This window comes from Haliotis rubra, unplaced genomic scaffold (genome assembly GCF_003918875.1).
Source record: "Haliotis rubra isolate DU_JTF1 unplaced genomic scaffold, ASM391887v1 Scf278, whole genome shotgun sequence".
Classification (NCBI taxonomy): Eukaryota; Metazoa; Mollusca; class Gastropoda; order Lepetellida; family Haliotidae; genus Haliotis; species Haliotis rubra.
Genome location: NW_025766869.1, coordinates 482048 through 498612, shown reverse-complemented (window position 1 = coordinate 498612; position 16565 = coordinate 482048). Strand labels below are relative to the sequence as shown.

Below are 16565 nucleotides of genomic sequence, written 5' to 3'. Positions count from 1 at the left end.
TACAATGTCATTTTGCTGATAAAAACGTTTATTGCAGGTGTTAGCTTCAACATACATTTTCCATTTCATCAAAAGGTTTTGTTATTTTTATCTTATTGGAAGAAACACAACCTGTGTACTTTTCTCTTTGCAAATCAGTTTTAGATTGAGTTTCTTTGTCTCAGAATATTTTTTTAAGAAGTCTAGATAATGAAAGATCCAACTGAAATATAGTTAATGAGTGCGCAAGAGTAAGAATATTGGTTTTATCACACAGGACATATATTTCCACGGCTGTGGGTAAATTAACATCAGAAAAAAAATTATTATTTCACGTCAAAATGACGGTGGCGGAAGATGGAAAACACAGTAAAAGTACGGACAGTCTTTGAATATCGTGCTCCGCTGAAGACAAATTGCAATCCTGATCTTCAGGATGGCAAAATTTATTAATAAAACTCAGGAACAATCTGCGAGAAGGATTGCCGTGGAGTTCAACGGGCATTGGTAAAATACATTTCCGTTGAATGAGTATGTAACAGTTCACACGGAGTACGTGTTCAACTAGTCTGTCGTACAGACCCTGAAGCAAATATATCCAAGAAAGCCCACGCAAGTCTACAAAATGTGGCAAGTCTAGATTTCCTCAGTCTGAAAATGAAGAAAGTCTCAGGGCTCCTTTTTCATTATATTATTTTTTTTTTACTATGAACTGACTGACTGACTGAGTTTTAGTTTTACGCCGCTTTTAGCAATATTCCAGCAATATCACGGCGGGGACACCAGAAATGGGCTTCACACATTGTGCCCATGTGGGGAATCGAACCCAGGTCTTCGGCGTGATACTCTGAACTTTTTTCAGTAAAATATGTTCATTTCAGAGACTAGTTGTTAGTCTAGTGTTCAACGTTCGTTTGTGCCTCCTTCGCTTTAGCTATTTTAACAAAGACTATTTTAAAATAAATACTGTTTTTGAGGCTATATTCGGTGCTTTCTTGAAGAGATCCACAACACATTCAAAGTATTGGACACAGCTCCAGTTAAAATCAATATTTTGACTAACATCGAAGAGGGTGCATTAAATTTTGTCATTATTCGGTGTATTCCCATATTGCCTACAGGTTAAAACAACATGATACGGTCCAGTGATCAGGAAGTGAATACACCGATCTGACCTGTTCTACCCTTGCTAAAATGAACTTGACTAGTTAGCTGGTTAATTCTATGATGTCTTCCCACTCTGCCTACAGAAGTTTCCAAAAATGACAGTGTTGGTTGGTAGGACATCTTTATTCATTCTGAGAATTCTCAGACTTTGCATGGAGACATGGATTTATCATGAAAAAAACTAATAGGTTTTACTGTCTTTCAGTGGTTTGACAGTCTTTCACTGGTTTTACAGTCTTTACTTGTTTCACAATTACACACAACTGACAATCACTTTGCAAACTTGATGAGATGTCCAGCAGTATCAAGGTCCTGAAGAGGCGTTTTCTGCCGCTCTGGAGGTCTCGCATCGAGCTCTCTGTAACACCCTTGCATGACTTGGGAGGGCACCACAGTCGAGCTGAGCACGTTTAGCTTTGTCTACGGCTTCGATTTTCTTGATGTTGCAGATGAAGAGGTAGATGTTTGGGTGGGCTTTGGCAATAAGGTTTTTCAGCTTCAGGTGCCACCCCTCAAGGTGGTTGTTAGTCCGCGGGCCAATATTTCCATACTGCGTCCAGATCCGTACCGGAAACGTGCCTCATAGTCCATATGTACTCGTGACGTAGTCGTTGAAGTTCCTGACCTTCTCTGTCTCCGGGCCTTCGTCCATGGCAGCGATCCAAGTGTCCTGCACAAATTCAGTTTAGTTAAAATATTGTGGTTACCAGCCCTGCACTGAAAACACAATGTGTATATATCAGTAACGTCATAGTTTGACATTTCCGAAAGTCCCCAAATTTCAGTCATAATTTTAAAAGACCAAAACAAACCCAATATGACTATATCACCCAGGTTACATTTGATCAAAATGTCGAATATCAGTATATATGAGTTCGGTGAATTTTTATCCGAGATGTATGTTAATAAAAGAATCACAACTTTATAAATTTAGCCCATTTATTGCGAGAAGGAATATCGAAGGTTGTGTAATATTTGTTCTGCTATACTTACAGACATTTACGCAAAATGTCGGGGTATTTCCAAAGACCTTCCTGACCTGTTGACTGTGAAGTGACAATATAACTACAGTAAACGCACATAAAATCGCCATGACTGTGCATGGGATAATGTCAGCAGTCGTGACGATTGCTTGAACAATGAAAATGACAAATGTAAACCAAGAAGTGAAATGTAACATATTTCATTTAAAACACACCAATTTCGTGCATTTTCTATAAACTCAATGTCTATGTATTCATATTTCGTTTTAGAAATCCTATGAGTAATTTGCTTTAGTAATATCTTCCACGCGGCATTTGTAACACAACGTGAACAGAGACGTCTATTGGACTTCAGAATAAACAAACTCTGAAACTGAACTTGCGTACATTTTGCATTTCTTACCTTAAAAGACACATATCATCATATATCATTTTCCCAACCCATAAACCGATGACAATCACGGGATTGTCTGAGCCATTTTGCAGACTGGAATATTGCCGCGTGCAGCGTTAAAATAAATACGCAAACAAAACAAACAAACAAACAAACAAACAAACAAACAAAACAAACACACAAACACACACACACACACACACACACACACACACACACACACACACAACAAACAAAACAACAAACCAAACAAACATAAAAAACAAAAAAACAAAACAAAATACAAGAACCCAGAACTAACGAGCGAACAACTCCAGCCTCACAATATGAAAAAGTGGTAAACGCCAGAACTATCCATCACTTCACCCCACCCATCCTAGATAATCTCCGGGGTATACGTTACGATCACTCTCACTATAGAGAGTGATCGTAACGTATACCCTGGAGATTATCGAGGATGCACCCTACCTCAAGCTGACACGGCCTGACATACCTAAATACTGCTCAAAGTGACGTTGGACATAACTCACTGTCAATCACAGCCACAAACCTTGTACCTACAGATATTAACATCTGTATCTTCTTTTGACGTTTATCGTTTTACGTTAACAATGATCAAAGGTGTTGATCCGCCTTTAATCCGTGTTAACTATCGTCTCTATCAACGTCACCTCTTGTTTCTTCGCCCTTCGGCAATGTATCAGTACTGTTAATAGACGGTTTCAAATAATTATTGTAATGGTGTATTTAATTGTTTCAACAATATGATGCTTCTAGAAAAGTTGTTATGATAATGATATTGTTTATTTGTATGTTATCATATCTAATTTTTAAATAACAGTTAAACCGATACTATTTCCCCATTAAAGCACAACTAACTCTTGTCGTTGTTTCATAGGAAATACATGGGGAATTACAACAGTATACAAAGGGTAATACACTGACTTATGATATGAATTATAATCAATAACACACATGTGAACAACAATATGTCATTTTGCATATATGTAAATACATGTACATCCAAACGGGGTGAAATTTAATTGTGAGTAAACCCTAAATTTACACACAAATTTTAGATTTTTTGTCGACAATATATTAATTCTGATTAATCTTTGGTAGTTTTCATTTTTTTTCTTCCCGCAGACATTTCAGAGAAACGTCATATCAAGTATGTGTCCGTTGTAATTGTATAAGGAGAAATGTCCTTCATGCATGAACGAATGTATGCTTTCTTTCAGTCCCTTTATGACGTTGAGATAATGAACACGTCAACAGGAGTTGCTATAAAATCTTAGCATGGTTACTAGTCGTACCCCATATAGCACCAAGAGCGCCGTCTGCCGGACGTTGATAAAACTTTCCTAAGTTTGGCAGTGAAATTGATATCGCGGATTACCCAAACATGTCTACGATAAACAAAGTGGACATGTCACTTGGTATGTATGAAATCTGAAATGATGCGTTGTTAATATAATACGCTAATTTGAAATGCAACAGTTCTTACTTCCGCTGGTGTCTGAAATATTCTCATATTCGCTACTTGGCCAAGTGAACAAATCAACCTCGTTTGGCGTCAAAGTTTGACATTGTTTTCGTCCTATTATGTTATTGACTACCTTATACAGTAGTGTTACTTCCAAAAATAAACTGTTTATGTGTAGCCATGTACATTTTGAACATGCTCATCCATGATTGCAACTGAGGTGATATTTTGAGGGATTCTCGTCAAACTAATCCGTTTCGTAAGACATCATGTGATATTTGGACAGTTTCATAGGAATATGATAGTAATTTTCAACAGAATAGCCCGAAATCAAGAATTCTCTTTTGTGTGTAATGGTATTACTAATCATAGGGATATCACAGGAGAGCTCGTGTTTTCGACAACGTCACCAAATGCATGCTCACTCTCCAAACACATGTTGCTGCGATCAATAGGTGGAGATCGTTATACACGAATACACCTCACCATCATTCAGGCATAGCTGTTGCCATATGAATAGGGCCACACCCGCTGAACAAACACTTAGTCGGGTGGAACAGGTTGTGTCAATAGTGAACCCAGGGCACATTGGGCTGACACGAAGAAACCAGGGCAAGCTGTATACAAAAATGGCACTAGAAAGTACACAAAATTCATTATGTTTTCTGTGAATTATGAGTTGCAACAGTTGATCCTTAGAGTGCCATGTTTAGGAGTTCCATTTACACCAATTGCTATTGTTATGATGACATATAATGATGACATATCCCGGTGTCAGGAGTTTTCGACATTTATATCTGCAATATCATTTACCATGTTTAAAGTTTATGTTTTACTAACCTTGAGTGATAAAGGATATGTTCACCTATTTCACACAAAAATATCAAGTGTTTCCTACAAAAATAGCGCTTGATGACATCATATCGGGCTAAACTGTTGCTGCTTGCCACATCCAGGGATTTTGTATGGGTTTTCGATTTTTCATCTGAAGTGTTATTAATAATCTCGGGTAAATGATATTGATGTTTGTTTGCTTTTTATATAACTTTACTTCCCGATTTCCATTGTCAATAAAACTTCTCATGGCAGCGACTGGGTATCCGAAACTGCTTGTGCACTCCGATCGCACGCATGCTCCCCCGATATAGCGCATAAAATGCATCCTATTTGAGAATATACCAAATGTATAAAATTTGATTTTGAATAAAGAGTTTGCCTGTGAAGAATACATCGTTTGGAATCGTAGATATTTCCTTGATATAATATTTGCTGTATTATTGCCATGCATCAATACAAGCCTCAAATTCTGGGCAAACCAGCAAGTATGTATTTAATCTTTATAAGCACCATGCATTATTGAGAAATTAACATGGGGCATATTTTGTTGATTATTTTGGGTCATTGAGTTATGTACTTTCGCTTGTGTTCATCTCATTTGGGTATCCTAATTTTCATTTGAGTAACCAAATAAATTGTACCCACCTCACTCAAACTCAATTGGGTATTTTGCCAGATGACTACTATTCAAACTGTAATAGTTGCATGAACATTCAAACATGTTAGACTAGGTTACTAGACATGATCTCTGACAATATATTAGCTTAGCTGTCATTGTAATAAGCACCCTCATTTGTCAATTCCCTCTTACTTCTCAGGTCACTGTTATGGTGTATGTGGTACAATAAGAATTGCTATGTGTCTGTTCTATACATTCTGGACACTCTGGGGTGGTGGGGTAGACTTGTGGTTAACATGGTTAAAGCGCTTTGCTCGTCACGCTGAAGACTTGGGTTCGATTCCACGTGGGTACAATGTGTGAAGCCCATTTCTGGTGTCCCCCACCGTGATATTGCTGGAATATTGCTAAAAGAGACGTAAAACTAAACTCACTCACTATGGACAAGCTATGCTGACAGAGGTGACACAATGGACTGGATGGACAGATTCCTTGACTTGGTTGACAACATGTCATCATTCCTTGTTAGCATCATGTAGATTGAATTTTGTTAGATATGCTGTGAAGTAATATAAAATCAAACAGTATCATGTGTTTACCAAGACATCCAACCAGTGATCCGAGCCACAATGCATGGATATAACACATGTATACTTCCATTTCCAAGTACCATTAAGCAATCATCGCAATTTTTGATCATGGTAATCAGTACTTTGTTGAGAAAGTGTAATCCTAAATCTAACATTTGTTAAATTTGACCACTTTGTAAATGGCATTACAATGTGTTTTCATACCTATCGGCTGTGGGACCCGTGCCAATTTACACTTATCAGCAGGGAACACACAGCCCGTGGTCCAGACAACCAGTTGTCCGACTTCCATTTTTGTGGAAGCTGTGGTGGTCGATTGAAGTTAGTCCTGCTTAGTAGATCAGTCACTCCAGCATTATAACATACTCAAATGTATGCTTAGATGAATTCCATGTTAAATCGAGACATGCAGTAGATCAGTTCAATTTTTTAATAAAAAATGTACTGCCACATGGCAAAGTGACTTTAAGAAAGTACTAGTAACTTGTGTTGACTAATTTTCCACTTGTCCTGTTTTATGACATAATTATGATGATGTAATTATTAAATAATAAATCAACATGGTATTTGATGTTAATGTTTACTGGACTATTTATTGAAAAGTGATAAATAGCAAAGAAAGATAACTCTACTTTATTATCCTTGCAAAATTTAATAGCTACATTTTGAGCAGATATGAAATTAAATCCAAGTTTATTTGCAGTTTGAAACCATAAGTGGAAATTGTCTAGTAACCCTCAGACTAGTAAGGTACCATTATTTGATTGCCCAAAATGAAAGCTGACTTGTATTGGGCGATGGGATTTTTGAACCCCTGACATGTCTGGAATCATGGACATGGATATAAAGACAATGAGGATTTTAAACCGTCTCAATTTCATACGAACTACAGTACACTGGCAGTATTTTTCTATTTTTATGGGAAAGGACGTTTAGAGTAGAAACATGACATGGAATGGTTGTTTCTCTGCCCCAGATGACATCATTAAGCTGAACAAGAAGCAGAATCGTGGTGGTAGAGGTCGTGGCGGCCTGAATCGGGGGTCCAGCCGAGGACGGGGAGGAGGAGGGGCAGGAGTGAGCAAGGTAAAACAGTTCCGCACCAACCTACAGAGAGGAGGAATGAGAGGACGTGGTGGACGGGGGCGACTGCGGAGGCTGTCTGGAATTAGTCCCCTCAATAGAACACAGGTACTACTGATTGCATCACAAGCACTTTGTATGAGGTGGTAGATTGATGGGATGGCCCACCTCAGTTTTCTGGCTGTTTGTATGTAATTGTACCCCAGAAGTGTGGATAGCTGCCTGGTCCACTACTGATTGTTTGCCCTGTTGCCATTTATTGTGTGCTGGAATATTTCTGAGTGTGGTTTTGTGGTATTTAAATGTTAAGATGTTGATTGTAAGGGGGGTCACCAATTTGTTTCTGGGGTGTGGGGTGGGAGTGGGGTTGTATTCAATTTTGTACACATGGACAAGAGGGGGGTGTCATTGATTATGTAGATCATAGATGGCATGTGGTGGTGGAAGTATCACTTATTTTGTACATAGATATTAGGTGGGGTCATTCACATTGTACATGCTTCTCCATAAAATCATCATCATCATCATCATCATCTCCCTAGCCATGGATTATGAGCGGGTCCCTAAGTCCATGTTATACTATAGCAGACAAGATGTTCACCTTAACCCTCTATTACATAGTCTTGATGTTGGCCTTGATCATATCTAAGATGTCATTGGCTTTCAGGAGCAAAGTTTGAAGAATTCTACAAATCCTAAGTCAACTAGAGGTGGCAAGTTCAACCAAGGTCAAGGTCGGCAGCAGCAACAACAGTCTTACAAGCAGCAGAGGCTGAAGGCCGTCTTAGCCCTGAAGAAAGCAAAGAACCAGCTTGCTCGAATAGACGCGCACAGGCAGCTGGCAGACAGAATCACGTCAACCAGCGCCGAGGGCTTCAGGTAATACCACAGTCGACAAATAGCTTCTCGTCTTGTCAGATGTTCATGAAGATCCTTGTGTGCACTTTACACTTTTATCACTTCTGGGATGCTGGACTGGACTGTCTGCTGAGCAGCCATTAGCAGTATTCCAGCAAGTGACTTTGAAATGGGCTTGTGCCCAGGTAAGAATCAGACTAGGTGACTGCAGGCCTACCAAAGAAAACTTTGACCACTGTGCAGAAAAATGCAGAAAAGCCCACATTAATCATGGAAATAGCAACATAAACATAATACCTCGCTACTGAAACAGTAAAAGCGGCAACTATAAATCGCTAAAACTGCATAAAAAAGACGAAGAGCCTGCAACTTGGATTTTGCGCATGCGCACATGGAAGAGGAAGTCTTGACCGCATTGTGACATTTTCCAGCTTGGACAAAAGTTACATTCCCTTTTAAAGTATTTCTATTGTTGTTTATTTGGCATTTATCATCCATGATACTTGTGTGCACACTTGTTTAATTTACTATCCATTCAAGTATGAAATGATTCACAGCAATTATTTGACATATTTAATACTTTCTACACATGGGCACAACAATGTGTTAATTCCACGGTTGCTTGGAGAATTGGAAAGAAGCTTGATCGTAGTGTGCATGCACAGTAGAGGTCAAAGCTCGCTGATAAAGAATGTTGCAGTTTCATAGTCTTTCGTTGCCGTTTTTACTGTTTCAGTAGCGAGGTATTATGTCTATGTTGCTATTTCCACGATTAATGTGGGCTTTTCTGCGTTTTTCTGCACAGTGGCAAAGTTTTCTTTGGCAGGCCTGGACTGTGGGGATAGTGTGCCTTGAATAAATAGACCATCATATAGCTAGAATGTTACTGAGTGCAGCATTAAACAACAAACATTAGGCTCACTCTCTCTCTTGTCTTGTTCAGCAATATCTCTATCTATTTTTGGGGAGAAGTAGTGAAAGCCTTCGATTGGAACGATCTCAGTTAGAATATATGAGTCTAGGACATGTTTAAAAACTTAAACATAGTACCCCAGGGATCATTGTACAAACCAAGCTAAGGGCCATGACTACTCAGGGCTCCAGATAAAGAGGCGATATATATATATAAAATAAGTATGGGTAGGAAATAATAAACGTGAGAAGCGTGAATCAGATACGCACCACAGCAATGGTGTACGGTCTTAGAATGTATTTATCTGATAAAGTATTGTTTATTGATCTGTTTACACAAGAGAGCAATCTTGTGGTGCATATATGAAACGAAACACAAGATTACTGATGCTCCATTAAATTCCATTCGGTACTCTAAATGTACTCTTATTGTTTTCAAGTACTCCTATACTGAAAAAACAAGGAGTACGTACTCCTGATCATGAACAATTATCTGGAGCCCTGAATACTGTATGCCCCAGTTAACATATGGAAGTTCAGGGATGAGAATTCTCTGAGGAATTTCTCAGATTTGATCATGCTGGGGTCATTGGATCTGGCGTGGGGATCTGCAGCCACCTAGACTGACCCCGGCTCATTTTTCTCTTTTCTCACTCCTACCCATTCTCATCCCTGGAAGTTACAATCACCTTAAGCATAAAGATTTGTTCAACAAGGGGCCGGAGTCTTTAATCGCTTAAGATCAGAGGCCTTTAGTTGAATGTATACTAGTCCACTTTTCATAAGGATACTTTTACCTTGCTATGATACACAAATGTCATCTATACCATGTCTATGCATATTTCAATAGAATCATGTCTATTTATCCCTAACAGAAGATATGGCCTTGCGATCCAAGTGGAGGCACTATGTTTTTGATTGTATGTTTGCAGTTTCTGATTTATATCCAATAAATCAATTGTTATGTCTCTGCAAAGGCAGTCCATTATTAATGGCAGATTACTGGATGTCAAATATATATATTTGAGATGTGATGACAATGTTTGTCAGTATTCTCAACTTTCGCTTGCTGTTTTCTCTTTCAGACATCATCACAGCAGCAGCAGCAATATCAAAACACTAACGAGGCCGCGGGCCGTGGGAGGGGCGGGTGGATCGGGTCAGGTCTCAATCGACAAAACTACAATGCAAGGGGAGGTAACCAGAAGTACAGAATCAGGTCGATGTCGCATCATATGGGTTTGCTTATCAGAACGTGAGTCGAGGGGGAGGTCGAGGACGTGGCAAACTACGTCGTCTTGGCAGCAACTACAGCAGCACCTTATCTCTCAACTCCTCTGTGTCAAGTGGCACTGTCAAGCAGAAGAAGAGGCAGTAAGTAGTGGCCAGGGCTCCAGATAATTTTCAACATCAGAGTAACGCATACTCCTTATTTTTCAATATAGGAGTACTCGAGAACCTTAAGAGTACATTTAGAGTACTGAATATCAGTAATCTTGTGTTTCATGTCATATATGCACCACAGCATTTCTACTCTTGTGTAAACAGGTCAATAAACAATAAAACAATACTTTATCAGATAAATACGCCTGTAAATGATTCTAAGACCGTGGTGTGTATGTGCTCGCTTTTCTAAATTATTTCCTACCGTATGCGCGTGCATATTTGTTATCCGTATTACGCCCGTATCACTGAGACAGGTGTTGCTACTTTGGATCAATAAGCAAAGGTATTTAAAGAATTACAGGTGCACAATTTAGAGGCTATATTGGGTAATTTGCTTGATCGTTGTACCCATCATACTATTGTCTTTTGTAAAATTCATAATGCACTCCAAGGGCCTCTAAGTTGTGTGTGTTTTGTTATTTGCATTTCAACTAAACTTTCCGCAAGTCTCCAGGAGCTCCTTTCACGAAACAACCTTTACTGAGGTTAACCTTAACTCTCATTCTTTAACTTACTGCACTAAGGTTACCTCAGTGACTTGTAAACACCTTAGTGACTTGTGAACACCTTAGTGACTTGTGAACACCTCAGTGACTTGTGAACACCTCAGTGACTTGTGAACACCTTAGTGACTTGTGAACACCTGTGACTTGTGAACACCTCAGTGACTTGTGAACACCTCAGTGACTTGTGAACACCTTAGTGACTTGTGAACACCTCATTGACTTGTGAACACCTCAGTGACTTGTGAACACCTTAGTGACTTGTGAACACCTTAAGTGCTTTGTGAAAGGGGATCCGGGATGAAAACAGTTTGTTCACGTTCATCAGTTTATTATCAGTGTGGCATTATAAAGATAGTGCCCTGTATTGGTATGTTAGCAACTTCGAATTGTTTTGCATAATCGTGATGTATTGTGCGTATTTTATGCAAGTACACAGCTCACCTGGAACGCTGGTGGACATGACTTGTATCTCGATGACATAAGGAAATGGTTTGATACAGCTACAACTCCACCCATATGGGCTACTAGTATTTGAAAAGCATAACTTAGTATTGACATGTACCATACATATTAGTACATGAATGAGAATTAAAGCATTTCATTTTTTCCCTAAGCATTCATGTTTGATCTATTTCAGATGGCGCAGTCGGCCTGTTCAAGCTCCTTCATCACAGAACGATGGAATATTGACGATCTCCGTACAAAACCCAAGGTAAGCTTGACCGTGGGTCAGTAAGCGATCATTACTGGACAACAATAAGTCTGATGGAAGCGGTCACATGTGTCAGCCTACACGAAATGAATATTTATGAAACAAATGAACAATTGTCACTGCAAACTGCAGAAACATTTATTTGATTATTTCCATCATTTTACAATGGTGACATGAGCTTTATGATAGTGTCATCAACCAGGCTCTGAACCCATGGTCTTTCATATAGCCTGGTGGTTAAAGTGTACTTCCATCAGGATACTTGTCTGACTCAGTTCAGAGTTATCCCCAATAGCATGCAGCTGCTTAAAGCATGCCATTGTGTTTCATGTGTGTTAGTTGATGTTATGGTCCAAGGTTCGCACAGATTTGAAAAGTGCTTGAATTTAACTATGTTCAAAGAAATTTACCACGATAGTACTTAAAAAGTGCTGGATTTTTTATCATGTCCTTGAAAAGTACTTGAAATTTCATTAACATATTTGTTGTGGTTGCACTGATGATCAATCAATTGTTTTGATAAAATTGCGTCTATTTCCTGGTTCCTTGAATCATAAAATAAGAAAAAGGGCTCTTTCTGTGAATAGGGCATTCGCACTGCGTTCTGATAGATTGTTGTTAATGCTGGAAGCGACAATGTCGAAACTAAAAGTGAAACTTGTCTCAAGATACTTTGGGAAGAAAGTGCAGCGCGAAAAACACATCATATGTCCATGAAAATTCTTTGAAAAGCCCTTGAATCTAATTGGCTGTATGAACCCTGTAGTCACTGGCTTGCCTGGTCCAGACTTGAGACCATGTGTACCTGGAATACTGCTGAGAACTGTGATAACTTACCAGAAAACCCACAACTTATTACTCTTGTGAGAAAGACTCAGGGCATGTTTGTTCGTTTGTGTGGCCAGTTCTGAGATATTTCTGCAGAATCGTTGACTATTTTGCCTCTCACTAACCAGTCTCACATTGCCTTTCAGCTATGAGTCTCCTCCACAACAAGAATCGGTAAGCCAGGTGTGTCACAATGTATGTGCCTGAAAGGCATTTTCTAAAGATGTGAGATATTTAATGGTCTCCTGTCCACTCTCCCTCCAGCTTCTGACTAATTAATACCTAAAAATTCTGGACATACAGATATGAGTCCTTTGATTTTATTAGTTAACCTAAATAATATTCCATATTGTACATCAGTCACTTAACTACAATATTGTATTCGTGAATAATTATTCATATTCGTTACCCAATATTCATGATACATATCATATTCGCCACATAGTGTATTTGTTGCAGTCCTACAGCTTGTTCAGCTAGAGTAGCTCAGGTCAAGCTGAACAAGCTGTACTAAATAATAATAGAAATGGTGTCAACAGTAACCATGGTCTGTTCGAGAGGCATTCTAGAAGTTGTCAGCAATGGGAATGACAAGTCTTTATTGATAATCAAGTATTGTACAATAAAGAAGTTGATCATCCATAAAGATTTGTCATTCCTAGTTACCATGGTAACTGACTATTGCTTTTGTCTTTACAGTCCAAGAAGTATAACTACAACAAAAGGCTCTTCGCACAGTCAGGGGTAAGTTGTTTGTTGATGCAGTGTTTTATTAGCTATTCTTAGAGTGTCTAGGGCGGTGGTGGAGCCTAGTGGTTAAAGCGTTCGCTCGTCACGCCGAAGACCCGGGTTTGATTCCCCACATTGGTACAATGTGTGAAGCCCATTTCTGGTGTCCCCACCGTGATATTACCAGAATATTGCTGAAAGTGGGCGTAAAACTAAACTCACACACACTCACTGTTAGAGTTTCTGCCTGGAGAGTGGATGGTCAGTGCTAGATCTCCTGCGGCACCCGACAACGGACATTGATAGTGCTTGTTGAAATTCCAATTTTAAGCCATTTGATGCTTCATCCAAGTTTGCCTCCATCTCATGTGCATGTGGAGTTACATCCCTTAGTTTATTTACTGTTATGTTGATATGTTCTTTGATTCTGTCCATGAAGTGTTTTGGTTTGTTGTTTAACGCCACACTCAGCAATATTCCAGCTATATGGTGGCGGTCTGTAAATAATCGAGTCTGGACCAGACAATTCTGTGATCAACAGCATGAGCATCGATCTACGCAATTGGAATGCAATGACATGTGTCAACCAAGTCAGCGAGTCTGACCACCCGATCATGTTAGTCGCCCCTTAGGACAAGAAAGGGTTACTGAAGGTTGATTCTAACCCTGATCTTCACAGGTGTTATACAAAGGAACTAGCTCAGAATTAAGGCGAAGAGTACGTAAGTCCAAACTTCTTGAACAGGCTATCGTGCTTGTCCTTACCCAAGCAGTACAACAAGCATGGGTTGATGAAGACCAATTCCAACCCGGATCTTCGCAGGCTGTTCATGAAGTAAATGTTCATGAAGCAGAATCTCATGGTGCAACTGTGTAATTACTCTTTTGTCATTCTCAACCCCCTGGGGAGTATACAAACCAAGCTGCCATGTATGGTTAAAGTTATTCATGTGATCTGACCATGATCCTTTATCCATGTTTAACACAATATCTAAGTTGGTGAGTTTTTGAGAAAGTGGTAAATGTCAGTGACCTGTTGAACTTGAACATTGGATTTCTGCAACATCAAGTTGACTCACTGTGTGCAATTTGAAATAACCAACGTCAGCTCACTCCTGTATTCTTTGATTCAGACCAATGCTCCTTTAAATGAGAGGTTCCGGACAGCTCCGGTCTTCCAGCAATGGCTCCAGACAGGTGTTTTTGTGATCACTCACTCAGCATTCCTCTTAGGGAGCTTCAGGCCAAAGATGTCTACCAACAAAGCTGATGTTTCAAGGTCAAGGCTGTGCTACAAGATCACATCTGTTATTAAATGATCTGTGAAGCGTGGAAGCATCCGTTGCTATGGTTACAGGATTCCTGGCGTTCCCATGTTTTCGGAGATTGTGATACTGTCATTAGTACTGACAATTCTTGGAAAGAAAATGGTTTTATGCGTTATGAAACAAATGGTGCTAAAACATGAACAATATTTGCAACTTTGGCTGTTTCGTCCAGTTAGACCAGAAGTTTAAAGGGAGGGATAAAAATGTTACATGACAGTAATGCTGCATAGGCGTTTGTGCTGGAGTGTTTGTTGAGAAAAGTGATGATTCAGCATTTATGAAACTGGTTAATGTTTCCGTCATATCAGTGACTCAATCTCATTAAAATCAAATCTTGACTCTGATATCTGCATGAAGATCTGACAAACCCAATCTCCATCGTGGGTCAAGTCTATGAACCAAGAAATAACTTTGAAAGGCCAGTCTGAATGATGGATCTGTCAGTTCTAGGGCCCATCCGATTTCAGCCCTTTTGTCTTTCTTTACCACAGGGTGTAGCCTAGTGGTTAAAGCGGCTCGTATCAAGACCCGGGTTCGATTCCCCACATGGGCACAATGTGTTAAGCCCATTTCTGGTGTCCCCATGCTGATATTGCTGGAATATTGCTAAAAGCAGCGTAAAAACTAAACTCAGTCAGTCAGTTCTTTACCACATTGTAATATATCAAGGGGACAACAATGAACGCCCCATCGCTGGTTCTCCTGTTGTGTGACGTTTTCACTGTTCTCACAGACAATGCATTTGATATCTGCAACAATAGTAGTGCCACTTTTATTATTTCATTCAGAACTTACTGTTTATGTTCATTTTTGAAAGCTTCTCTGAAATACTTGGTGTGGTAGTACAAAACTTTAAATGCTAGACTGATTAGAGCCTTGCCTGACACATCCTTCCATGAGCTGGTGGTCAGGGCCCGTTTCTCAAAGCAATCGTAACTCAAATACTTTAACATAGACTTACAACAGTTGTAGCACTACGATCTCTTTGTTAAACGGACCCAGATCTTCACGCAGGATTATGAAAGATATGATTGTCTTGAGATTGATCTGTGACATTGTTGCCACTTTTAGAAGAAGAATACTTTTAGAAGATATTTATTTTGCCTTTTTTTGTGAAATGTCACGTGTGTACAAGGCTGCTCTTGCTTGATACAATCTATTCATATATGAATAGTGTAGTAGATTCAAGCTTAATCTCACAGTGTTTATTTTTGAAGGATTTTATCTTAATCATGTTAATAGTGAGGAAACTTGTGACCTTTTACTGTCTTTCGTCGAGTTTGTATGTAGTTTCTTAAACATGTTTAGAGATTGATTTTATTAAAGTTGATGAATCTGTATTCAACATTTGTACTTCACTGTTGTTGCAATCAGATTTTGAACATGGCAGCATTCTTATTGGTCAGTCAGAAGAATCAAATGACGACAGTATAGCTTGACTTCACAGGTGAATCACTGTTGTCATATACTACTAAAATGTTATGGAATATCCAGTACTTTCATATAACTATAGCTAATCAGCATGTCAGATTATCTTCAGTAATATGAAAGAATCGTCCGTAACCAGTTTTAAAGCTGTTCAAAGTTATTTTGTTGACATTTGATTATTCACATAAATCTGCATTTTATTCTGCATTTTTGATGCATGATTGATGAAAAGTTGGCTGACTGAAGCCTTGTCAGCATTAGTGCTTCTGTGTTTGGAAAGATTCCACTTTTATATAAAGAACAATTAATCAGGAATAAGATCTTAGATGATGTCGCTTTTCATGAGTTTCAATGTGTTTTTTTCCTAAATGTTTGAAGTTTTCCAATCCAGAAGATTCAACTGGAACAGTTATGTTTGGATCATGATTGTTTTACTCTGCTGAATTGTACTTAACATTATTTCAGGGAGGTGGGGTAGCATGGTTAAATGAACATAAGGTTTTAATCACATGGGCACAATGTGAAGCCCATATCTTCATCCCCAATGATTATTGTGGAATCTCTTGGTCAGTGTTTAACATTATTTCAAGCTCCATACATGAACATATGTTTTAACAATGGAGATATCTTCATTGATTTGTGATCTCTTGGCTTTTCATTTTCAACTAAAAAAAGGCCAG

The 16565-nt window shown here is 38.9% G+C and overlaps 1 protein-coding gene and 1 long non-coding RNA gene across 3 annotated transcripts; both read left to right on the top strand.

The window, feature by feature from the left end:
• Positions 1–3855: 3855 nt before the first annotated feature.
• Positions 3856–10109, top strand: LOC124280990 (UAP56-interacting factor-like). Its single transcript, XM_046716997.1, has 6 exons — positions 3856–3962; positions 7032–7246; positions 7806–8017; positions 9886–9888; positions 9994–10045; positions 10101–10109. The coding sequence occupies exons 1-6, from the start codon at positions 3929–3931 to the stop codon at positions 10107–10109; spliced, it is 525 nt and encodes a 174-aa protein (XP_046572953.1). The 5' UTR covers positions 3856–3928.
• Positions 10110–10119: 10 nt separating this feature from the next.
• Positions 10120–14291, top strand: LOC124281017. Of its 2 annotated transcripts, none has more exons than XR_006899818.1 (5): positions 10120–10282; positions 11498–11572; positions 12547–12574; positions 13100–13144; positions 14263–14291. It is a non-coding gene; the product is annotated as an uncharacterized LOC124281017 (long non-coding RNA). The 2 variants fall into 2 exon arrangements; XR_006899817.1 differs by having other exon boundaries at positions 12547–12583.
• Positions 14292–16565: the final 2274 nt, after the last annotated feature.